Source organism: Xiphophorus couchianus, chromosome 5 (assembly GCF_001444195.1).
Source record: "Xiphophorus couchianus chromosome 5, X_couchianus-1.0, whole genome shotgun sequence".
Taxonomy (NCBI): domain Eukaryota; kingdom Metazoa; phylum Chordata; class Actinopteri; order Cyprinodontiformes; family Poeciliidae; genus Xiphophorus; species Xiphophorus couchianus.
The window spans coordinates 13,575,745-13,597,813 of NC_040232.1; the positions used below are offsets into that span (position 1 = coordinate 13,575,745).

At 41.0% G+C, this 22,069-nt stretch overlaps 2 protein-coding genes across 3 annotated transcripts; one reads left to right on the forward strand and one right to left on the reverse strand.

Moving 5' to 3' along the window:
• Positions 1-2,544: 2,544 nt before the first annotated feature.
• On the forward strand, positions 2,545-15,920 carry fbxo10 (F-box protein 10). 2 transcript variants are annotated; one of them, XM_028017583.1, is made up of 11 exons: positions 2,545-3,012; positions 3,312-3,910; positions 5,478-6,287; positions 7,863-7,943; positions 8,134-8,270; positions 11,419-11,489; positions 11,576-11,728; positions 11,827-12,177; positions 12,889-13,199; positions 13,281-13,468; positions 14,790-15,920. In XM_028017583.1, exons 2-11 carry the CDS (start codon positions 3,326-3,328, stop codon positions 14,968-14,970), a joined length of 2,868 nt encoding a protein of 955 aa, XP_027873384.1. In that variant the 5' UTR covers positions 2,545-3,012; positions 3,312-3,325; the 3' UTR covers positions 14,971-15,920. The 2 variants fall into 2 exon arrangements, with proteins under 2 accessions (XP_027873384.1, XP_027873383.1); XM_028017582.1 differs by having other exon boundaries at positions 2,614-3,012; positions 7,794-7,943.
• On the reverse strand, positions 15,563-20,615 carry polr1e (RNA polymerase I subunit E). Its single transcript, XM_028017584.1, has 12 exons — positions 20,503-20,615; positions 20,160-20,263; positions 19,995-20,071; positions 19,445-19,530; positions 19,281-19,333; positions 19,042-19,186; positions 18,811-18,921; positions 18,603-18,699; positions 18,382-18,512; positions 17,451-17,532; positions 17,148-17,279; positions 15,563-16,120 (listed from the first exon to the last, which is right to left on the reverse strand). The coding sequence occupies exons 1-12, from the start codon at positions 20,564-20,566 to the stop codon at positions 15,955-15,957; spliced, it is 1,248 nt and encodes a 415-aa protein (XP_027873385.1). The 5' UTR covers positions 20,567-20,615; the 3' UTR covers positions 15,563-15,954.
• Between the last annotated feature and the right edge of the window lie 1,454 nt (positions 20,616-22,069).

Genomic DNA, 22,069 nt, shown 5'->3' on the forward strand with positions numbered 1-22,069 from the left:
AAATCTGGATTAGTATGTCCTGAAACCTGACTGAACATAAGACTATTCCAAAAAGGGCCAAAGCCAAAAAAGGCTTTTAACATATTAACTTCAGAAGATCTAGAAATCAACCTTATAGTTGTTAGCCTTAGTTAACAACTATAAGGAACTTAAGAGTTAATAAACTCTTAAGTAGACTTCAGCCTTGCATTGGATGGTTAACATAGAGGGATGTGATAATTTACACAGGAAATGGAGATTGCACCACCAGCAATGGATCTGTGGGAAACATACTGAGAAAATACACACAAAGCATTTTCAGTCAGAGTGAATGTGTGATGCAAAAGTAAAGAAGTGTAAAATGTGAGAATATTGTAGAGGTTGAGTGAACACATTTTTATAAATATATAAGATCTGTAAGCAGGTAACTACTTTCTCACAACTAAATATTTACTCATATTGTCCACAGCTGCTTTCAAAAAGATAAAAAGTGAAATTACCCTTTTCTGTTGAGGTACACTGTAAAGGGCAATAAGATTTTAAATATTTTTTTAAATATATATACATAAAAATAACTATAAACTACAGTAGAAAGGGCTGCACAGTGGTGCAGTTGATAGCACTGTTGCCTTGCAGCAAAAGGTCCACAAGCAAAGTTCCACATGAAACTCCGGGCCAATTCCCGGCCCAGAGTTTGCATGTTCTCCCTGTGCATGCGTGGGTTCTCTCCGGGTACTTTGGCTTCCTCCCACAGGCCAAAAACATGCCTGTCAGGTTAATTGGTCTCTCTAAATTCTCCCTAGGTGTGAGTGTGTGTGATGATTGTTTGTCCTGTTTGTGTCTGTGTTGCCCGGCAACAGACTGGTGACCTGTCCAGGGTGTACCCTGCCTCTCGCCCAAAACTTTCGCTGGAGTTAGGCACCAGCAGCCCTCCTAAACTCACTAGGGACAAGGGTGTACAGAAAATGGATGGATAGAAACAACTTTGTTTTTGGTCAAACAATGCCATACGATGGCAAAACGTGGGCACTACAAGGAATTTGGATTATTTTAAGCAAAACGCTCTCTGCTTCACAGTCCTTCAGTGAGCCTAAGGACAAAACCAAATGTAGCTGCTAATGCTGATATAGGTTTCTCTGCTCTAGGGGGGAAAATATAAGCAAAGTGCATGTTTTCAGTCCAAAATGTAGTATGCTTCTGCAAAAACTAATGGTTTAGCGTTGAAATAGAAACTAATACATTTTATTAAAAAGGAAATAAAGTATACATTTCTTATTTCATTTACTTTCATAGGACTGGTTGGCGTTATATAATCAATCCACCCACTGTCTTCCATTTATCCCCGACTGATACATTGGGTCACCTCTCCCCAGCTATCTACTCCTGAGGTATCCCATGGAGTTTCCAAGTCAAAGACACCGAATATTACACTGAATCAAAAAAAAATCTGTTTTCATGTGAATTTTGATCAAAAACATTTATATTAAACTAACTTTCTATCGACTTAAATTGGTAATAAAATATTGCGACAAAAACAAGGTTTTTAATCATAAAGGTGAAATGTAGCCAACACTTACGATGTAATCAACCGCTGGTGTAACAGTAGAGAAAACATTTTGTCTGCCACTCATTCAGAAAAGCATTCCTACATATTCAGTAACATTATAAATCTATCTGACTTACTGTTTAGTAAATATAGGTAATTTTAACAGTTTTCCTGACACTTCCAGTTAAATCGGAGAAAAAAAGAAATATATATGACTGCAGAGTAATAGTAAATAAATCTTTATTATTCCCATGTGCAGAAGAAGGGCACTTGGAATGAGGAAGTCAAACAGAACAAACACAACGCCACACTGCCCCCTGCTGGTCACATCAAATATAACCGAGTGCGTCATTTTCTTTTTCTCCCCTCGCTCAGACTGGAATTTACAATTTCCATAAATATTCCCACAATTCTTTCAAATAAATAATATTTTCAAAAACGAAAACCATAGACACAAAATGTGATTACATTTTTTGAGAGTCACATCTGATTAACCAACAATATGTGTCTATCTATTGTCTGTGTTCATGTTCATGTATGTTTATTTTTTGTTGATGTTGTTGTTGTTGTTGTTTTTGTGCTGCTGCCCCGGAAGATTATAGAATTTCTTAAATTTGCGTCAAAGAATCAAAGCAATTCAGGTATGTTTTTGATGAGGGAAAATCATTACAACATGATGTAAAGATCAAAAAGTCGATTTTACATAACACCCTTTAATTTCTCTGCTGCAGTGATTTTTTTTTGTCTTGCAATTATTCTTAACATAAAATTGAAATCAAATCAGTTTCGTATGAAACTCACAAATTTTTAAGGCTTGTCTTTTGACATATTTTGTAGTTTAAAACAAAATTAAGTAACCTTGCTTGCTTTTTATTCTTTTATGTGTTGATGAGAAAAAAACATTGTCTTTCTAAATCGACCTTATTTGCGTCGTGCATAGTTGTTTTTCGTGTGTGTCACTGTTGTTGTTTTGATGGACTGGTGTCCTGTCGAGGATGTAGTCTGGCGTTTGTTCAGTGATTGCTGGAGATAAGAGCCAGTTCCCCCTGCAAACTTGCAATAATAAACGGACAACTGATGGATCAAAACATCCTTACATGACAGACAGATGGACTGGCAAAGGCCAACATTCATAAAAGAACCGTCTCTGACTACAGCTTCCTTGCCTTGAAATTGCGTGTGCGTGCGTGGAGTGGACGAGGAAGAAGGGAAGGGGAGGTCGTAAAGGTAAACGCCCACTTTATGGAAGCGGAAGTATGGAGATCAGTGCTCGCCTGCTGCCGTAAACTGGAAGCCTATTTGATTCTGAGCTCCATATTTCGGTGGCACATCTGCAGTCATGATAGGCTGCAGTGAACTGCTGCAGCGGCGGCGGCTGTGAGGAGACTCTCCGCCCGGCATGCAGACATGGAGCGCTCGGTAAACAGCTGTTGGAAACGTCGAGCCGACATGTGTTGATCCGTCGAACTATGGCGAACTGTTGAAAGGTAAGGTTTTCAATTTTTCATTATTTGTAGCTAACTGCAGTTGCGCAATAACTAGCGGTATCTTTTCGCGCTAGCTACCCATCATTATTTGTATTTCCTTGATAGAACTATCAAACTTTAAAGAAAACAGGATCTGGATGTGTGTTCTCAAGCAAACATAAAGAACACAGAGCTTGCACTATTGTTTCCTCTCTAAAATAACACAGTGATGGTATAACCTTACTAATCAAGTATGTTTGTTTTTATTGTTTGTCTAAGTGGTTTTCTGTTGCTTTAATTGCGTGTGCCCCTGTCTCCAGGTGTCTCTGCTGCCATGGAGGTGGGTAGTCTCCCCGTGGAGCTGTGGAGGGTTATCTTGGCTTACCTCCCCCTCCCTGACTTGGGCCGCTGTTGCCAGGTGTGCCGTGCCTGGAGGGAGCTCATCTTCTCACTTGATAACACCCGCTGGAGGCAGCTCTGCCTGGGCTGTCCCGAGTGCCGGCATCCCAACTGGCCCAGTCAGCCCCACCTGGAGCCCCCGTCCTGGAGGGAGGCCCTGAAACAGCACGCTCTCGCCACCCGCACCTGGACCAGAAACGGACAGGAGCTCCAGTCTTCCGCCTGCCTGCTCTTTTTCCGCAGACGAAAGGATCGCAGGGTTTGGCATGTGGGCCCTGGGTATGAGTTTGAGACCCTTCGAGGGGCTCTTGGTGTGGTGGGGCCATACGACCGTGTGTTCCTCCATCCAGGGGTGTATGAAGAGCAGGCGGAAGTGGCACTGAAAGTGCCTGTGGAGCTGGTCGGTGTGGGGCGACTGGGTGAAGTGGCCCTCCTGGTTTGCATTGAGCAGCAGTGCCCGACTGCCAGGCTGTGTAACCTGGTGTTTATGCCACCCTGGTTCTCCACTGTTGTCTACAAGGTGTTGTCACACAGCTTGTCACACTGCATCTTAAGAAAGTATTCACACCACTTAAAATTTTTCACAGTTTGTAACTTTGCAGCCACAAACCTTTCTGTTTTGTTGGGATTCCATCTGATTGAGTAACAAAGTTATTCATGATTGTGAAGTGAAAGGAAAAGGATACATGGCTTTATATTTTTTTCTTTACAAAAATAATAGTTCGATTCGTAGATATTAACTCCTTTTAGATGCGTATATATGCTATTAAATAAAATTCAGTTCAATCAGTTGCCTTCAGAAGTCACCAAATATTAAATAATCCACCTGTGTATAGTTTAATCTCAGTAGAAATGCTGCTGTTCCTTGAAAACCTGAGATTATTTGAGAACATTGTGGAGGAGCTGCAGATGTGCACATCTTATGGAAAGTCGTTGACGGGACAAGTGTGTTCTATTCTGCAGATCTTTGCCTTAATGGAAGTGTAGGAAGAAGAAAACTACTAGAAATTCTGTTGAAAATTGGCAATGTTGGAGAAATGGCAAACATGGATAAAGATGGTTAAATGAGAGCAAACGTGAACTTTTTAGTGTATATGAAAAATGTTGTATGTTGTGGAAAATTAATGCTGCGCTTAAGTTACCTCGGAAGTCGGATCCTGGAGTCGAGTTTGACTTCAGATTGAATTAAGAGTTGGGATTTCAATGCCCATAAACATTGTTTGAAGTACCGCTTACAAACAACATTTTAAACTTTACTTTCTACTCATTTTCAATGTACAGGAGGCAATTATTGTAGATGGACTCTTATATGCGTATCTTATAAAATAAATATATTTCCATGACATTTTTCTACTGTTAATACGAGAGGCGGCCATACTGAAACTCAACGATAACCTTACAAGTCATAACTGAGGATAGCCAGATTTGCCACCCACTTTCCAAGTGGGGAATCTGACTTTAGAGAACGTTCCATTTGATATTTCCGACTGGGAAGTCAAAATTACCCAATTCTGATAACAACTGTAACGCAGCATTACACTGCACAAAACCTGAAAACATAAGCTCAAAAGAGGACATGACATGGTGTGGTGGCAGCATCAAGCTGTGGCAAAACATTTTTTAGCTGTGACATGGTTACATGAAAGAACCTGTGGGGAGATAAATGGAGGACAATACAGGGCAGTTCTGAAGGGAAACTTAGAAGCTTCAAAATACTTGAGATGTGGACAGATGTTCATCTTCCAGCAGGACAATGACCCTAGACATAGAGCCAGAACTGCAATGGTTTATATAAATGTGTATTTATCCTAGAATGTCCCAGGTCCGAGCAATCCAATTGAGAATACGTAGCAAGACTTGGAAAATTGGGAGTGAACACAATTGATTGCATCACTTTTTCTTTTTTTTAGACTTTTATCTGTAAATAAAAATAGAAAATAATTGGATACTTTCCTTTCATTACACAATTGTAATGTGGATTATTTTTTGCAAGTACTTGCAACACTAAGAATCTTCACAATTATACTATTATCTGTCTTGCTGAGTGTGTCTGACTCTAGCCAATTTTTGTCCTTGTCCTTCTCTAGACATCATGGGGTCATGTCCAACTCGATAACTGCAATTTTGAGGGAGCCCAGCTGCAAATCCGTGGTCCTGGGACGTGCCAGGCTCGATTTTGCTCCTTCTCCCAGGGCAGCTCTGCCCACTTGCTGGGTGTTGTCCTCAGTTTGTTGGACAGCTGTGATTTCTCTGGAAGTGACTCAGCTTCTGTGACTGTGGAGGGTCCTCCGGCATCAGAAAGGAACTGGGCTTGCAAGCACTTGGCTGCTCTGGCTAGGTCATTCCCGTCTCAGTCCAGCAGCACTCCCAGAGGTCATGAAGGCAGCTCCAACGATAAGCCCGAACCTCCTGGTGGTAATGTAAAAAAGGAGAACATAAGCATGGAGGACTGGAAGAGACGGACCGGTGGAGATGCAGTGTGTCGGGGCACAGTTATTGAAGATCCCTGGAGTGATGGTGAGCACAGCGATGGGGAGGAGGAGAACCAGGAAGGAACAAACAACACCAAGAAGCTCTTTACGCTGGATTACAAAATCCTTTATGACCACCATGGGCTATCCCATTTACTGAAGCCTCGGGCAGATGGCTCTCTGCCTCTTGCCTCCTCACCCAACCCTCCATCTGTGACCCCTGAACCTCTCACCCTGCAGCAGGAGCTAGACAGGGACCCCGAGGCTCAGATGCTCGCATCATCGATTCTCGGCTGCATCCTGAGGCGCTGCGTGTTTAGGGACGGGAAAGGGGGTGTACATCTGTCAAACTATGGGCAAGCTCGACTGGAGGAAAACTTGTTCCGCAGCCTGAACTACGCCGTCCGGTGCATCCAGCATTCCACAGTAAATAAAACCTTCATTCTTTCCTCTAATAAATCTGTAAAATGCAGTGGCTCTCAAAAAAAACTACACATTCCTGTTACAATGCCAGGGTCTTTCTGATGTAAAGAAATTACATAACATAAAATGTTTATTCTGTGCAATCTGACTGAAAAATCTAATTTGTTTTGGGTGGGGTTGTAGAAAAGGTGCAATAACCTTTAATAATTTTTGCACAATAAAGCTGGAAACTGATCAGTGAGTGCCAGCCACCATTTATAGGCACATTAGTCTGGTTGCATAACTGTTCAAGCCCTTAATTTAATACTTCCTGATTCAATTTCCTCATTTAGTCTTATGAAGTTCACATCATATATATTGATTCTGTTTAATCCAAGTTAAAGTTCAACTACCCTAGTTTGTTCTCCTGACTTTACATTTACCTGCTTTAGCTAGAGTTATATTTTGCAGGCAAGTTACAAAGTAACAATGGGAACTTGTACAAAAATATCTGTCACAATAACAATCTTCAACCTGAAAAAATTTGGAGCATCAGCAACATTAGAAACATGGATACTTCTAAAAAATCTTTATAAAGACAATAACATCTGTATTCTTTGTGTAAATGAACCCAGGAGTTGGGATAAATTAAGTATTTTGCTCCTAATAACAGCCCGCCTGCCAGATTGGAGCCATATGGGGATGTTTTTGTGAGAGGTTTTATTAGAGTCTAAAGGAACAAAACCTTTAAGTATTTGGGCAACATTTTCAAAAATGTTTTTTATAAAAAACTTCAATGGGCATAAACGTCCAATTCCCAATGTGAAGCATGATGGTGGCATGATTATGCTCTGGAATTACTGTTATACAAAGAAAACTTTGTTCTATCACTAAAGTTATGACCAGTTCCAAATACTAGTATTTTTTGACCCAAAACCTTGAACTGTCTGCTAAGTAGCATCTCTGTTAGTTTATGCACTTTTATGCATCTAAATCTGCATAAAAGTGACTTCCATGATGGGAAAATTTAAGCTTTGGTCTAACCAGGGTCGAGGACTAAATCTGAGAGAAATCTGTGGGGGTCCCCAGAAGAGGGCAAGAAGAAGAGATTTCCTCACAAACTTCTAGATCTGGAGAACTTTTTCATGTCAAAGTGGGCAAATGTTGCCAAATGAAGATGCAGAGTGCTGATCGTGAGAAATTAAATCACAAGTTGGTTCAGCAAGGTGTTAGGTAAAGGATGTCACACTTGTGAAACCATGTTTTGTTTTGTTTTAAACAGTCTAATTGTACCAATGTTTTGAAATTAAAATTTTGATGTCATGATCTAAGTTTTTTACATCATAAAACCAAAACATTTTACCAAAGGTGTGTACGCTTTTGAGAGCCACTATATTTCTCTACACATTTAGATTTCACAAGTTATTTTCAGGAGTATATCAAGTTAAGGCACTCGTTTCATTAGTAATTTAGGTCAGTTTCCTTCTCAGGCTGTTACTTGAGCTGCCGCTTTGCGCTCTCTTTCCTTAGATTGTGATGCTAAGAAACGAGGTGTGCGAGTGCCGTGCTTCTGGTGTGTTTCTGCGCCTATCTGCTCAGGGCCTCATCGCAGAAAACAACATCCACTCGAATGGGGAGGCTGGGCTAGACATCCGAAAGGGAGCTAACCCCATCATTCTGGTAAATCTGATACCACTTTGTATTAAAGTTAAACTTTTTATTGACAGAAACACTTGCCAATTGAAAAAGAGTCTCCCTGGTGTCACCTCCTTTATTTATAAGTACTGAATCTCCACTAAATTAAATTGAGATTGCTGGCAAAACCTGAACTTCTGAATTTCAGACTGAAGTTCCGTCTTTCTTTCCACAGTGCAATAAGATACACAGCGGTTTGCGTTCTGGTGTTGTTGTTCTTGGCAATGGGAAAGGTTCAGTTCGGAGCAACCTGATCTACAACAACAAAGAAGCCGGTGTGTACATTCTCTTTAGCGGGAATCCAGTGGTAAGGTATGTCAGGCTCTATAAACATCCATCTTACCCAGAATTGTTTGGCTCTTATTCCCAATGTTTGGATATGGTTGTGTAATTACTAACCCTCTCTTGCATCATGATTTCTTCACTCTGGATTTTTTCCCAAGTGTTTTCATTCATCTTCAGTCATGAAAAAAGATTTATACTTCCATTTTTTTAGGCATGTAATTTTCAAAGAGTTATTAACACTATTGGATTATTTGACTACACAAATGGACTTGAAATTTCATTTTAATTCCATTTTAACTTTAAGAAGACGTTTTGCAGCTTTAACTGCTTCAACTCATCTTGGAAGTTTGTCTGCAACATCTAGGAGTCTGTTTATGGAAATGTTTAACATTCTTTCAGCAGAGCATTTGTGAGGTCTGACACTGATGTTGGCTCACAATCTCTGCTCAGATTCTCTGTCAGATAAAGGTCAGAGCTTTGTGCAGATCAGTCATGGTTTTCCACACAATACTCACCGATTTGTGTCCTTTTGGGCCTGTTTTGAGCACTGGATGGCAGTCGTGCCAGAGCAGCATGAAAGTTAGGAACCTAAAATTGTTCATCAGTATTTAACAAAATATTAACAATTTAACAATTATACTAATCATTAGTTCTCAACCCACCATTTTTACCTGTCAAGTCTGTCACTTTTATTTGATATAAGTTGTCTTATAATGAAGCATTTATGACATGATGTACAGACATGGATGGAATATACAGTTTCCAGGGTTGACAACACAATCTCTGGAAAAACATTCACCCTCGCTATTCCCATATGATTTAGGAAGGAAAGTAGCAGCTAGATGCTGTTAATTAAAACATCAACTAACAATGTACGAGTGAGACTGCTTCTATTAACACAAGAATTTTAGCAGTTTGCTAGACTGGAAGATACATGTGTGTTTCAACACAATGTCAAGAAGTACGGACATCTTTAGGTTAAGGAATTAACTCCGGTTTTCTGAAACAAGAGTAAAGTATCTCACTATGGGACACGCCCCCAGAAGCTCTATTACATTACGCCAGTACTGACTGACCGGTAGAAGTGACGTCGGCTCCAGAAGGACTGGTTTCCTCCCAATATAAATGCCTGACGTCACGCAAGTGATCTTCAGTCTTTTAAGCACACCTCTTCCTTGTTCCAGACAACGAGGGTGATCTGGTGAGATACCTCACTCATGTTTCAGAGAAACGGGGATTAATTCCTTAACCAAAAGTTCTCTTTCAACATTCATTTCGGTATCTCACTGTGGGATATGGCGACTCTCGTATTGCCAGATAAGCTTACTCGAAGACCAAAAGATGCCTCCTGCAGTTATCTAAGTGTGAATCCCACACCCAGAACTGTGTGAGCCAGAGTTGGTGCCGTTCTACAGGCCTTCACTAGGTCTACAGAACCTAGTGAAGGTGTGAGGAGTTGCCCAGCTGGCAGCATCACATATGTCCTCCAAAGGTATACCCTGAAACAGTGCCCAGGATGAGGCCATGCTGGCCAGAGCCGTCGTGCACCCTTCATAAACTGGCACACCAGAGGATGTTGCCCCATTGTTCTGTCTCCAAACCCTACATGGCAAGCTGACATAGCTGCCAAATGCACTTTGACAGTAGAAAAAGCCAAGCCTTTATCCAGCAGCTCTTGTAGGAGTGTCAGAATAACTGACACAGGGCTCTGCATTGCACCATACATGGTTTTTGCGCACCAACCCTCAAATGCACGCCATTTTCCCTCATATGCGCTACAAGTTGAGACTGCTCTTGCACTCTGAATTGTGTCAATGACGTTCTGGGGAAGCCCACTGGCCGCCAGATTCACCCTCTCACAGGCCAGGCCCATAGAGCTAGGTGTTCCGGATGAGGATGAAATATTTCTCCCCGTGACTGTGTTAGGAGATCTCTGCGGAGAGGGAGCCGCCACGGCTCGCCCTGCAGCGACTGGAAAATCTCTGCTAACCAGTGCTTCCCCGGCCAACGGGGAGCTACCAGGATGAATGAATGTTTCCTCTCTCGCACCCTGGCGATAATAAGTTCTAGCGGTGGAAAAGCATACAGGAGAGCCGGCGGCCACTCGTGTGCTAGAGCATCCAGGCCCAGCGAAGCGCCCTCCTCGGTCTGGGAGAAAAACCTCGGACATTGAGTGTTCTCTGATGCAAAGAGGTCTACCTCCACCTGACCGTACCGCTGCCATATTTGGGTTACAATCCCGCTGTGGAGTCTCCACTCCTGGAAGCAGGGATTGCCTCTGGACAGCAGGTCTGCACCCCTGTTCATTACCCCTGGCACATGAGTGGCTCTCAGTGACAGAAGGCGTGAGCTGGCCCAGACTATCAGTCTGTGTGCCAGCATGTGTAAATGATGTGAGCGCAGGCCTCCCTGCCTGTTGATGTATGCAACCACCGTTGTATTGTCTGTTCTGGTCAAAACATGGTGCCCTCTGATAGAGGGCACAAAATGTCTGAAAGCCAGTGTAACAGTCAGGAGCTCCAGACAGTTTATGTGAGCTGTCCGTGTTTACAAGCTCCACATATCGTCTGCCATCATTCCCTCATGTGTGACTCCCCAGCCAGTTAACAAGGCGTCCATGGTAACAACCTTCCGTGACAGGATGGTTCCCATGGCAACGCCGGTGTTGTGGAATGCGATGCGTTTCCATGGACTTAGAGCGCATGCGCATGTCCCAGAAATGATCACTTTCCGGTGGGCATGGCGTGTTGGGTACAAATTGAGCGATGCTACCCACCGTTGAAACGGTCGCATGTGCAAATGGCCGAATGTGATGACCAACAGTGATGACGCCATCAGACCAAGCAGCCTGTGGCACAGCCTGAATTTCACGAGTGCGTCTCTGTGAAAAACTGCTAGGCAAACCTGGAAGGCTTTCAATAGTTCTGCTGAGAGGCGAGCTCTGAACTCGTCTGAATTCAGGGACATGCCGATGAAGTTGATTGTTTGTACTGGGGTTAGGATACTCTTCTCCCAGTTTATTGTGAAACCGACACTTTTTGTTGCTAAAGTTGCTGCAAGACATTAAATCATGGGATGTACTTATTTTCTACCTTTACTGTAGCTTGATAATCAAGTCTACTTTAAAATTTGGAAAGCTTCAGCATAAGGGACTGTTTGTTCTCTCTGCTTGTAGTGGAAATTGCATCTTCCAAGGCCAGGCAGCAGGAGTTGCTATAAACGAGAATGGCAGAGGGCTGATAACAGGTTTGTGTGGGTGGCTTTGCACCATTTCTTTATTCACATCAGCAAAACTGGACTTGTTATGCAGATATTATGTTGTTCCTTTCCAGAAAATGTGATAAGAGAGAACCAGTGGGGAGGAGTGGACATCCGCAGAGGAGGTGACCCAATACTGAAGAACAACTACATCTGTTATGGCTACTCCGACGGAGTGGTGGTGGGAGAGAGGGGGCGTGGACTTATTGAGGGAAATCATGTATACTGTATGTCCTTTCTTGCCTGAAAATGGTTGCATTATATGGAGAGCATATCATTTTAGACCAGTTTGCTTTCAAACACTTTCCTCCTTTGATTTGTTTAGGTAATAAAGGTTGCGGTGTGTGGGTTATGTCATCCAGCCTTCCCCAGCTTTTGGGGAACTACATCATTCATAACTGTATGTACGGACTGGCGGTGTTCTGCAGGAAGGATCCGGACAACATTGAAGCCAGGGAGGGGAACTGGCCTGGACAGGAAGGGATGGGTGGAGATGTGGGCAATGGGGAAAGGAGAGGAGTTGAAGGAGAGGCCAGGGAAGGGCAGGAGAACTTCAATGAAGAGGGGGAACTGTTCGCTTGGGAGAGTGATCTGGACAGCGAGGATGAGCGGCACTCTGCTCGGCGCTCTATCAGCGTGGCGCTAATGGAGGGCAACTGTGTGAGCTTCAATGGAGGTACTAAGCTATGTCACATAAACATGTAAATAGGTGCATAGCTAAAGTTGAAATGACATCTAAACTTTTCTACGTATTCTACGAGCTATTTTTCACAAAATAGCTCGAGCTTTGTCAAATTTGATTGAGGTTGTCTGTGAAGACAAATTTTAAAGTCTTGGCACAAACTCTCAATTTGATATACGACTGGACTTTGACAGGGTCATTCTAACACATCTGTGTTGATCTAAACTATTCTGGCTGTATATGTGGAGTCTAGGTCCAGTTGGACTCCTGCAGTGTGAGGCAGTATTTTTTTTACAAGATTGGCCTCTTTTTAGTTCCAGCCTACTAATAACTGACAACCTTCACTGTCTCTGTTACAGAAAAGCATCCACACAATATGAAGATGCCATCACCGTGTTTCAAAATAGGGATGGTGTGTTTAGGTTTATGCATAGTGTAGTTTTCTGCTACACAGTATTTTTGCATGTAGGCCCAGCCTAATCAGAAGGTTAATCTCCTGTGGGTTTAGGAGGATGGTTCAAAACCATGTATCATTTTGTATTTTTCTTCTTAGTTATGCACAAGTTTGCATTGGTCAATCACATAAAATCTAATTAACTTTGTTGTAACATGACAAAATGTTGAAAAAAACTTCAGGTTCTGAATGCTTTCTTACAGCACAGTAAAGTCAGCCTTCACAATTCTCCTGTTTCTGTCTTTCTGTAGCAGTTGGCCTGTATGTGAAGAGCAGTGAGGCCCTGAATGTTTTTGCAAACCTTATGAACAGAAACTGCGGCCCGGGCGTTGCTGTGCTGCAGAGCACTCAGCTGACCCGGCTCGTTACTAACTGCATTGTTGAAAATGGCCGGGGTGGCGTTACAGTGGAGAAGGACTGCAGAGTGGAGCTTCGCGGTAACGGCATCTATGAAAACAGTGGCCACGGTGTCAGGTTTAGTGGCAGCGGGCAGATAGTGGAGAATGATGTGGTCAGTAACTGTGGATACGGCATCCAGGTTTCTGCAAGCACCGATATTAAGGTGAATTGATCTGTTAAGACTTATTTCAGAAAAACTTTGTCTTTGTGCATATAATGTGAGTTTTATGATTCTCATCTCCAGGTGGTTCGTAATCGTGTCCAACCAGCACAGGGTTGTGGTATTGCTCTGCTGGGCCCAGTAAAAGGTGTCGTCCATGACAACATCCTGTTTCAGGGTCATCCAGAAAACAAGAAACCACTCCTACACACAGATGCTGGAAATGAAACCTGCGTGTTGCGTAACAACAGTATTCTAAGGTTTAATAACAGGTAACCAAGCAACTGAGTGAAAAGCAACTGTCTTGTTTGTTTTTTTTCTTTTCTTCCCATGTAAAAATAAGCAGCTCCTGCTGGTCTTTCATAACAGTGATATTTCAGTTGTACAATTTTCTAGAAATTGAACACTATAGTATGAGTTTTCTTGTAATTTATACCCGCAGCTCTTCCTCTGTTCCTGAGAGATGGTATATGGTAGCTGGCTTAAAATGTCAGGATATTACTGTAAAGCTAAAGACACAAAGGAAAAATGCAATTTTCAGGTGAAATTTAGTCGGTGTAATAATGTTCCATTTCAAACAAAGGACTCAAGTTCTTTTAAATATATGTAATTTCTTGAAAGGCTGCTCATAGAATAACTTCTAAAAAAAACTCCCTTTATTAATTGCTGATGCATTAATAACTATGTTTGGGTTTGAACAGCAGAATTATTTTTTTTTTAAAAAGCTTGTAAAATGCTAAAATCTAAAGGCATTTTTTGGCAGTCAGAAGTGCCTTGCTAAAGTATTATATGTATATGCTGTATATATACGTATAAGTATAGCTATAATATTTTATTATTTTTTATTTTAATGGTCAACCTTTTGAGTTTAGGTAATGAATTAAAAGATGTAAACCAATATTCACATGTGAACTTGAAAAGATAATCCCAAACAAAAATCACCACAAACAAATACTATGTAGTTACTGCTGTGGGAATGATTTTATTGGCCAGGAAAATCTAAGCTGGTCTGAGTTCATCATTGAGCTAACTGCGGGGCAATCCTGAATTAAAACTTTAATTTGAGGAAGCAAATATTCTGAGATTGGGGCAGATCTTTGAAATCCAGCAAGATGACATGCAACCAGTAATGCAATGGAATTGTTGGAGCACTTTAGCTCTCCGTTCAGCCTGAGCTTTATGAAAAAGGTAAGGACAAAAACATTAGTCTCTTGTAGAGACACCCCTTCAAAGACTACCAGCAGTATGGTGACTTCAACAAAGTATTGACTGATACTGACTGAAAGGGTCTGAATAAAAATGCATGCCACACTTTTGAAAATTGAAACCCATGAATAATTTCCCTTCCACTTCACAAGTATTTACTACATTATGTTCTGTCACATAGCTCCAAATAAAACAATGACGTCTATGGTTGTACTTGGAAACAAATGTGAACAAGGAGTATGAATATTTAAATCATTCGCTCAACAACGACAGCTAAAATAGACTGAGATGTTTCCCAAATAGCAACGGTCTAAAAACAGGAACTAAAATCACCTTCATAAGTCCCCTGTAATTTATGCTTCTTATTTCTCTCTTTATACGTTTTAGTGGTGCATCTTCCCCGCCATGGGTTCTAGAAAACCCGCCTCCTCGCCCTCTGGCCAGCTCCCCTACAGGGCTCTCATCCTCCCAGTATCCTTCGCGGCTTGGGATTTCCGTGACAACCAGAGTTGGCGCTGCCGTAGAGAGCGGATGTCACAGCGGCAGCATGTTCTGCTCCATCCTGTGAATTAACGGCCAAGCATGCAAAAACTGAAGTGTGTTGCTGTGGGGTCCCAAACTGGTCACTTTTTACCTACCGATAATCCAAAAGAAGTACTGACTTTTTCTTCCAGGATTCATGAGATCACCTTTGGCTCTGTATGTAAATGTGATGTTTTTTTTATAAATTAAGAATTTTACAATAAAATGCCTGCACACAAGGTTTTGAACAAAAACTCATCCAAATATCAACTGCATGTTTCACTGAAGCTTTATCTTAATGGTCTTTCACACCACAGACTTGTTTTTATCATTCTGCTTTTAATAGTTTCTGTTTAGGATGTGCGCTTTAATAAATCCCAGTAGCAGGGGAAGGCTTTAGAAATTATAACTCATCTGGTACAAATCTGTGCCTTTTTTGATATTTAAAAAAAAAAATCTACAATTGTAGCAGGGGGGTTTGGAAAGATGATCGTATGAAGTGAATATGCAACAACAAGCCAAAATTAAGCTTCTGCCTCTTGCACAGTGTGTTGTTTTAAGGTGAGTTTCTGGCTTCAATGCCCAACACTCATTTCTTGCAACCAAACAGAAAGAGAGTGTGCAATATGGCTACGTTCACACTGCAGCCTGAAGTGACCCATTTCCGATTTTTTTTTTTTTTTTTTTTTGCCTTAATGTTACTTATGTCTGATCTTTTCACGACAGTCTGAACAACACAGATTGAAATTCTTTGAAAGCGACCCAAAAAAATCAGAGTTAGGTCACTTCAAGCTGCAATGTGAATATAGCCTATGTGAAGTCTACAAATGTGCCTATAGAGTAAAGCTGGATGTTAGGTCATCTAGAGGTTGTTTACAGCTTATTAGTTTTTACATCCTCAACAGTAATCATGAAAAACAAGATGTGCAACTCAAAGTTTCCTCTTTTCTCTTTTGTCTACAAAACATAATAAATGGCTCTTCTTTGTGATGTTTCCATTTCCTGCAGTCCTTTCATCTTTTCTTATACTTTAATGCATCTTCTTCCGTTTCCGTTGCTCGACAAACTTATCGTACTTGACCAGCGGTAGGGCAACAGTGGCCTGCCTGTGGTCGTCACTCAGTGCAGCTTCATCCCTTTTGGCTCTTGCTGGTTTAATCAAAGACAGTCCCATTGACTTTGCGATCTCGATCATCCTGTACATAATATGAGGGTCAGAGATTTTATTTAGGAAAAAGAAGCATCTTATACTAATACTGTCATAGTTTAAATAACACTTTTTAAAATGTAATGATTATGTTGACTCAGATAAACAGTGTTGTTAAATGTATTGCCCCCTTATTAATTTCTTCTATTCTTGCTGTTTTGTCAGAGTTAAATGACTCAGGCCGTCAGAGAAAGACAACCAGAGTAAACAGAAAGTGCAGATTGTTTATTAAGGGAAAAACTATCAAAAATAAATTTGCCTTTTGTTAGAAAGTAATTGCCCCCTAATAATTGATTGTTCCACCCCTGGCCACAAAAACTGAAACATTTGTGAAAGCTGAAGTCATTTATATCTCTGAGGAGGAATCAGTTGTTTTATTTTTGCCACACTTTTATGTTTGTGAGCATGGACTTCTTCAGGTCATGCAACAGGATCTCACAATCTGATGTGATGCCATATTTTGACTGGGAAACATCACAGACTTTTGACTGTGTATGATGTCCTTTTTTCACATTTTACTTCAGATTTAATGGACGCACTTTTCAATAGGCTCCACTTTTGTCTAATGAGCTTTAAGATCTCAGGGATTATCAAAGTGCTTTTAGGCAAATGTGAGGTAGGCTTTGGTGTGCTTGTCATCAGTGGTTTTAGTCATGGAGCTCTCGCTCTCCCATAGCTTACATATATGCCTATTTTCTTTTTCGTTGGTGAATCGCAACAAAAAAGATATTCTGGATCTTCTGTGATCTCCTCAATGAGTTGTCAATATGCTGTTGGAACAATCTTTGTTTATACATGGCTTTCTAACCCTTTTCAATTACTTTAAATCCACATAAGATAGCTTCTTTTCCCTTAGTAAATGAAATAATTTGAAAATGTACTCTAGTACTTCTATGTACTCCAGTAGTGCTGATAACAAAATCTGTTCGATCTGAAACATTTGAGTGTGGCAAAAAAAAGAAGCAAAATCTGGGTGCAAATACTTTTTTCCAGCACTGAAAATAAAATCAACTCACTTGGCTTCGGTGATTCCCAGATCACGATGCAGTAATGAGAGGTCAGCAGTCATGTGTCCCATGTGCAGCAACAGAGCCAGGCTGTACGCTGCTAATTTGGCACGCATTGATGTTGATACCATGTTCTGCACCCTAAACACGGGAGGGGGAAAAAATAAAGATAAAAGATGTGATTAGGTTATTTATTTAAAACAATCAATTTTAAAGTCAATCTGAAGTTTTTTTTACAGGACAAAACTTTCTGGTCGAAGAATTGGTGCAAAACGACGACAAGTCAAGCTAACCGTCACTTCACCATCATACCTCCCATTGTTGAAACTCTCCACAGTGAAAGTTCTGAACAGCTTGATTTGAATGATGCGAGGGCAGCCTTCATCATGTCCAACTGTACACATAAAGAACAGAGAGCAGAATTTATGGCAAAGAAAGTTCTAATAACTTTCCCCTCTGATGATTCAGCACACACAAGTAAAACTTTCTGGAGAGTTTTTGTGACTCAACTTTGGGAGGAAAAGAACATGTTTTACTTTTTAGAGTCTGAACATTCAGTCAGAATCAGGTAGGAGGATTAGACAATCCCACGGCTGAGTCACAGTAATATTTCAGCTGAGTTTTCCCAAAGAGTACTCCAGTGATTTTGTGCTAAATTGCCAAAACATCTTCACACCAGCTTAAGACAACTTCCTATTTTTCTGTTTCCCCTTCAACTTTGTTGAAAATGTTCCAGGCTCAGTCACAGAAAAACATCCCAGAAAATAATGCTGCCATTACCATATTTTTACCTTAAATGTGAATTTTACATTTCCTTTGCTAGAAAAACATTTTTGAAAGGAGTGACAAGAAATCACTTGTCACAAGGTACATCTAAAAACTTAGATGTACCTTGTCAGCTGTTCCAGCTACCACATATCAGACAAGTGGCTGAATGGTCATTCTCTTTTATTTACTTATTTACTTATTACCCATTCCTAGAATGGTTTTACACTTTGTTAATAAATGGACAGTTTAGATTGTCATTTTCATCTAAAATATGTCCTTTTTTTAGCTTCTTTGGAAGTCAATGGAGTGCCCACATTTGTTGACATTTTGTAAATAAACTTTTTTTTTTAAAACATCCGTCTCTCTGACAGGTCTGTACAATCCCTAATATACCTTTATAAGTGCCTGCTTCACGAAGAGTAGAAAAGCCTTCCGGTGTACAGTGCATAAGAAGAGTAAAAGCAGATACACTCACACTTGCGTGGGATGTTCTTCTGACTCGCCAGTTTGAGGAGCAAAGAGAGGTAAAAGGCGCAGCGTGCTATTCTCTCTCTGGCTTCACCTTTAGATGGCATGCTCTCTAAATGCTTCACAACACTCAGTGACCTTCAATCAAGAAGTAAAAGTGAAATTCATTATGCTGGAAAACACTCCGCTAAAGAAATTTCAGGCATTGTGAGCAACTTGTTGCCCTACCCTCCTTCATCTCTCATCTTCTGCAGCTCCTCCTTGGTGAGTGCTGCCATCTTGGATCCAGGCTGCTCCAAAGCAGCGAGCTCGACTGGACTCAGGACTGAGGAGATCGGTCAAGGGTGGAGAAAACCTCCACTGTAACTCCAGATATAAAACTATGGTTACACTCCTAAGGATTTGCACACAATGATCGGAAGCAAATAAAAGATACGCTCATCAAATGGATAGACGTCTTCTCGTTTGCCTGCGTTTGGATTGCAAGGAGGCAGGTGGGACGCCAGGGTCTCTTGGGACTCTGTCTCAACCACTTCCTGCTGGAGGGCTGAGGAAAAAAATGAAAAAAAGTATCCGGTAACACAGCCACCATGAGAAATGAGGCTTGAAGCTCTTTTCTCTCTTTACTGATTTTTTTTTTAAGACAGAGGAGCAGTTAGAACCTCACCTTCCAGACCTTTCTTTTCAATAACAGAGGTGGCAGCTTTAGCCACTGCGGTCTGCAGGGCATTGCTACCCACCTGGTTTAGCCTGCGGGAAGCCAGGGCTCGTTTCTGCTTGTTGGTGCCAAATGCCTCAATCAACATGTCAACCTGAAGACAAAAGGAATCAGATTTAAACATGACTTCTGTCTATTAAGTCATTATGGTTTAATTAAGTGGGAGAAGAAAAAAGAAATCTGCGTACCTTGTCTCTGTAGGATTGAGAAGTATCCTGAGGTTTGGTAGTTGGTGTCTCTCCTGGTGTTGAAGGCACAATAATTAAGCTTTTTGAACAGTTCTCAATGATTTTCAAAGGAAATGGGAGGCACTGATGCTACAATCAGTATCAATGTGTGTTACTGTTTTTACCTGGGATAACAGGCTGCATGTTGAACAGCACAGCGTTATGCACCTCCATTTGCATGGTCTGTTTGTTCAGCACTCCAACATAATATCTGGGAAAACACCAAACATTATGTTTAAAGCTCCTAACCCAACTTTACTACAAAATCACTCAGAACTTTGAGTCATGGACATTTTTCTAACCACAAATGTAGTTGATGGAAAAGGATTAAGAGTTTTCAAAAATCCTTAAAAATTTTAATCTGGAATATGTCAAATGATTCTGTATTAAAACCCTTTGGCAGAGTAAACACCATTTACTCTGATGTTTGCTCTTCCACCATATTAATGTCAGGTTACCATTTTTGATTGGTATACCTCCTATGACGTCATCAACATAAATAGACCCAAAGTTTGTTGTTAAGTGGAAATCTATTCTACTTTACCCAGCTCATGATTATTCTGTGTACATTGGTTAGTGGAGAAAATACACCACAGGAGAGCATCTTTAAAAGCGACATCTGCAGTAGGAAAACCTCCAACACATTTCTTTTAGAACAAATATAACTGTATTTACTTGCAGAGGCTGTTGCATTTCAGAGATCCCGCTCCAAAATTCTGACCAACGTAGCTCAGTCTGTTTGATTCAGCAACCTCAGCAGAAGAAAAAACATGATACGCATAAAAATCCAAACAGCACAACGTGGGTATACAGAAATAAGAAACCCATCATCTTCCTCACCAGTATCCGCCTGCTCTTCTTCCTCGGGTTGTTCTCATCTCTGTTCTTGTACAAGCTGAAATCGAGGCTCTCTGCATTGGTGACGCAGCCATTGGAAAAGCGGACTGTGTGAGAGAGACATTCAGAGACTAGTTGTTAACCTCTGATGCAACACATTTGAGGAGAATAGTGCATTTATTCATGGGTTTGAAGTCAAATTGCGGAGAGCGAGGTGCAGTTTGCCCACGTGTGCGCGCACTATTCCCTAAACACGGTCTCTAAATCTCACACAACACTAAGCGACGATGTCGAAGTTAAAATTCCGGTTCAAAGACTTTATATGTATTAACTGAGATATATTCACCAATAGCTGCTTTGTCGGATTCAGTCTCTTCTCCACAGCACACTAAGGAGCAGGAGGAAGCCATGACAGTTGTTGTGGGGTTTCTTCTTTTTTTATTTATATAAGGCGGTGTTAAATGTGTTACTGCCATCTAGAGGCGAAGAAAAAAACTAAATCTGTGTTACTATCCGATCACCGCACTTGAGATTTAGCATGTGTCAAAAATGGGTAATGTTAGGGTCAGTAGAGCTGAAAACTGGCAGCTGAAGTTACTTGGAAAAAATACGGACAAGCACCAATTTACAGCCTTAAAATAAAACTAAATCTAGATGTTTTAATAATAAAGTCATAATTAGCATACACTATTGTTGACTGAAATACAATATTACATTGTCTTTATCTAATTTTGACTACTGAAAGAAGACTACACTGGTTTCCATTTTTCAGAGATTTCTCAAAAATAGAAATGAAAGATCACTTGGTCAACTGAAGGCTCTGCATATCTAACCCAGACCAAAATTTAGTCAGCAGAAACCACTGAGCAGCTGAGCTATTATGTCCATAAAAATTTGTCCAACTCCAATAAAAAAAAAGCAGAGTGGAAAACATCCTGACTGTACAGAGCCGGCCTAAGGCATAATTAAACAAAGCAACTGCTTAGGGTCCTCAGGCCTTCAGGGGCTCATAAATGCTTAAATTTAACACATATCTAGATTTTTAACATACTGTATGTTTCTTGAGAATGAGATGACAATGTGAATAAATTTCATTTAATTGTTTCAGCACAGCTAAATTAAAATATTTTAATTTTTTTAATATTCCTAATTTGACTGTTGTGTTACCATAACCACAATCTCATGCTTTGTTATCTCTGTGTTTCAGTTCAGTTTGTTCACAAATATTTCTCAGTGAATAATAACTAATTACCAGTGATAACTTTTAAGTTCAGCTAATTAAATTTGACTTATGGAGATTATAGCTAGCTACAGTCTAGTTACAGTCCTGATAGTGGTGGTGATGTTCTTAACAGGAAGAGAGGTTACTAAATCACAACCTTGGGCCAGCACTGTGGATGTAGATTTAGTTCTCAGTTTACTGATATAACATGAAGCCTAGGCGCAAATTCAAACTGGAAGACTCTTTTATCCCCACCGGGACCCGTTAATTGAAGCGACCTGCCCACAATCGTCGACCTATCAACGCCGGACCAAGCCACGTCACGTCCAATCACCGACCAAGTCCCAGCTGATAAGGACCTTCATTCATCGTGTCCTTCGCTCTCCAGCCGAGCTCAACCCACCACCACCCCTTCTCCTCCATTCGCCCGGTCCTGAGGCCCGCACCCTTCTTCAACCTCCACCACCAGTGCCGGGCCCCGGGGGATGACGTTCCTAACAGCATCGGAGATGCTCATCTGAAGCCTATCGCTAACGCTGCGATAACCGTTATCCCCAGCCGGGGCCCAGCGCCAAAGACTTTAAATTCTGTTTGTCAATAAACTCTTCTAATTGTCTTCTCATCTCCGTCTGAGTCTCTCCAGATTGAAATGAATTCACAACAAAATCAGTTATGTGTTACTTGTAACAAA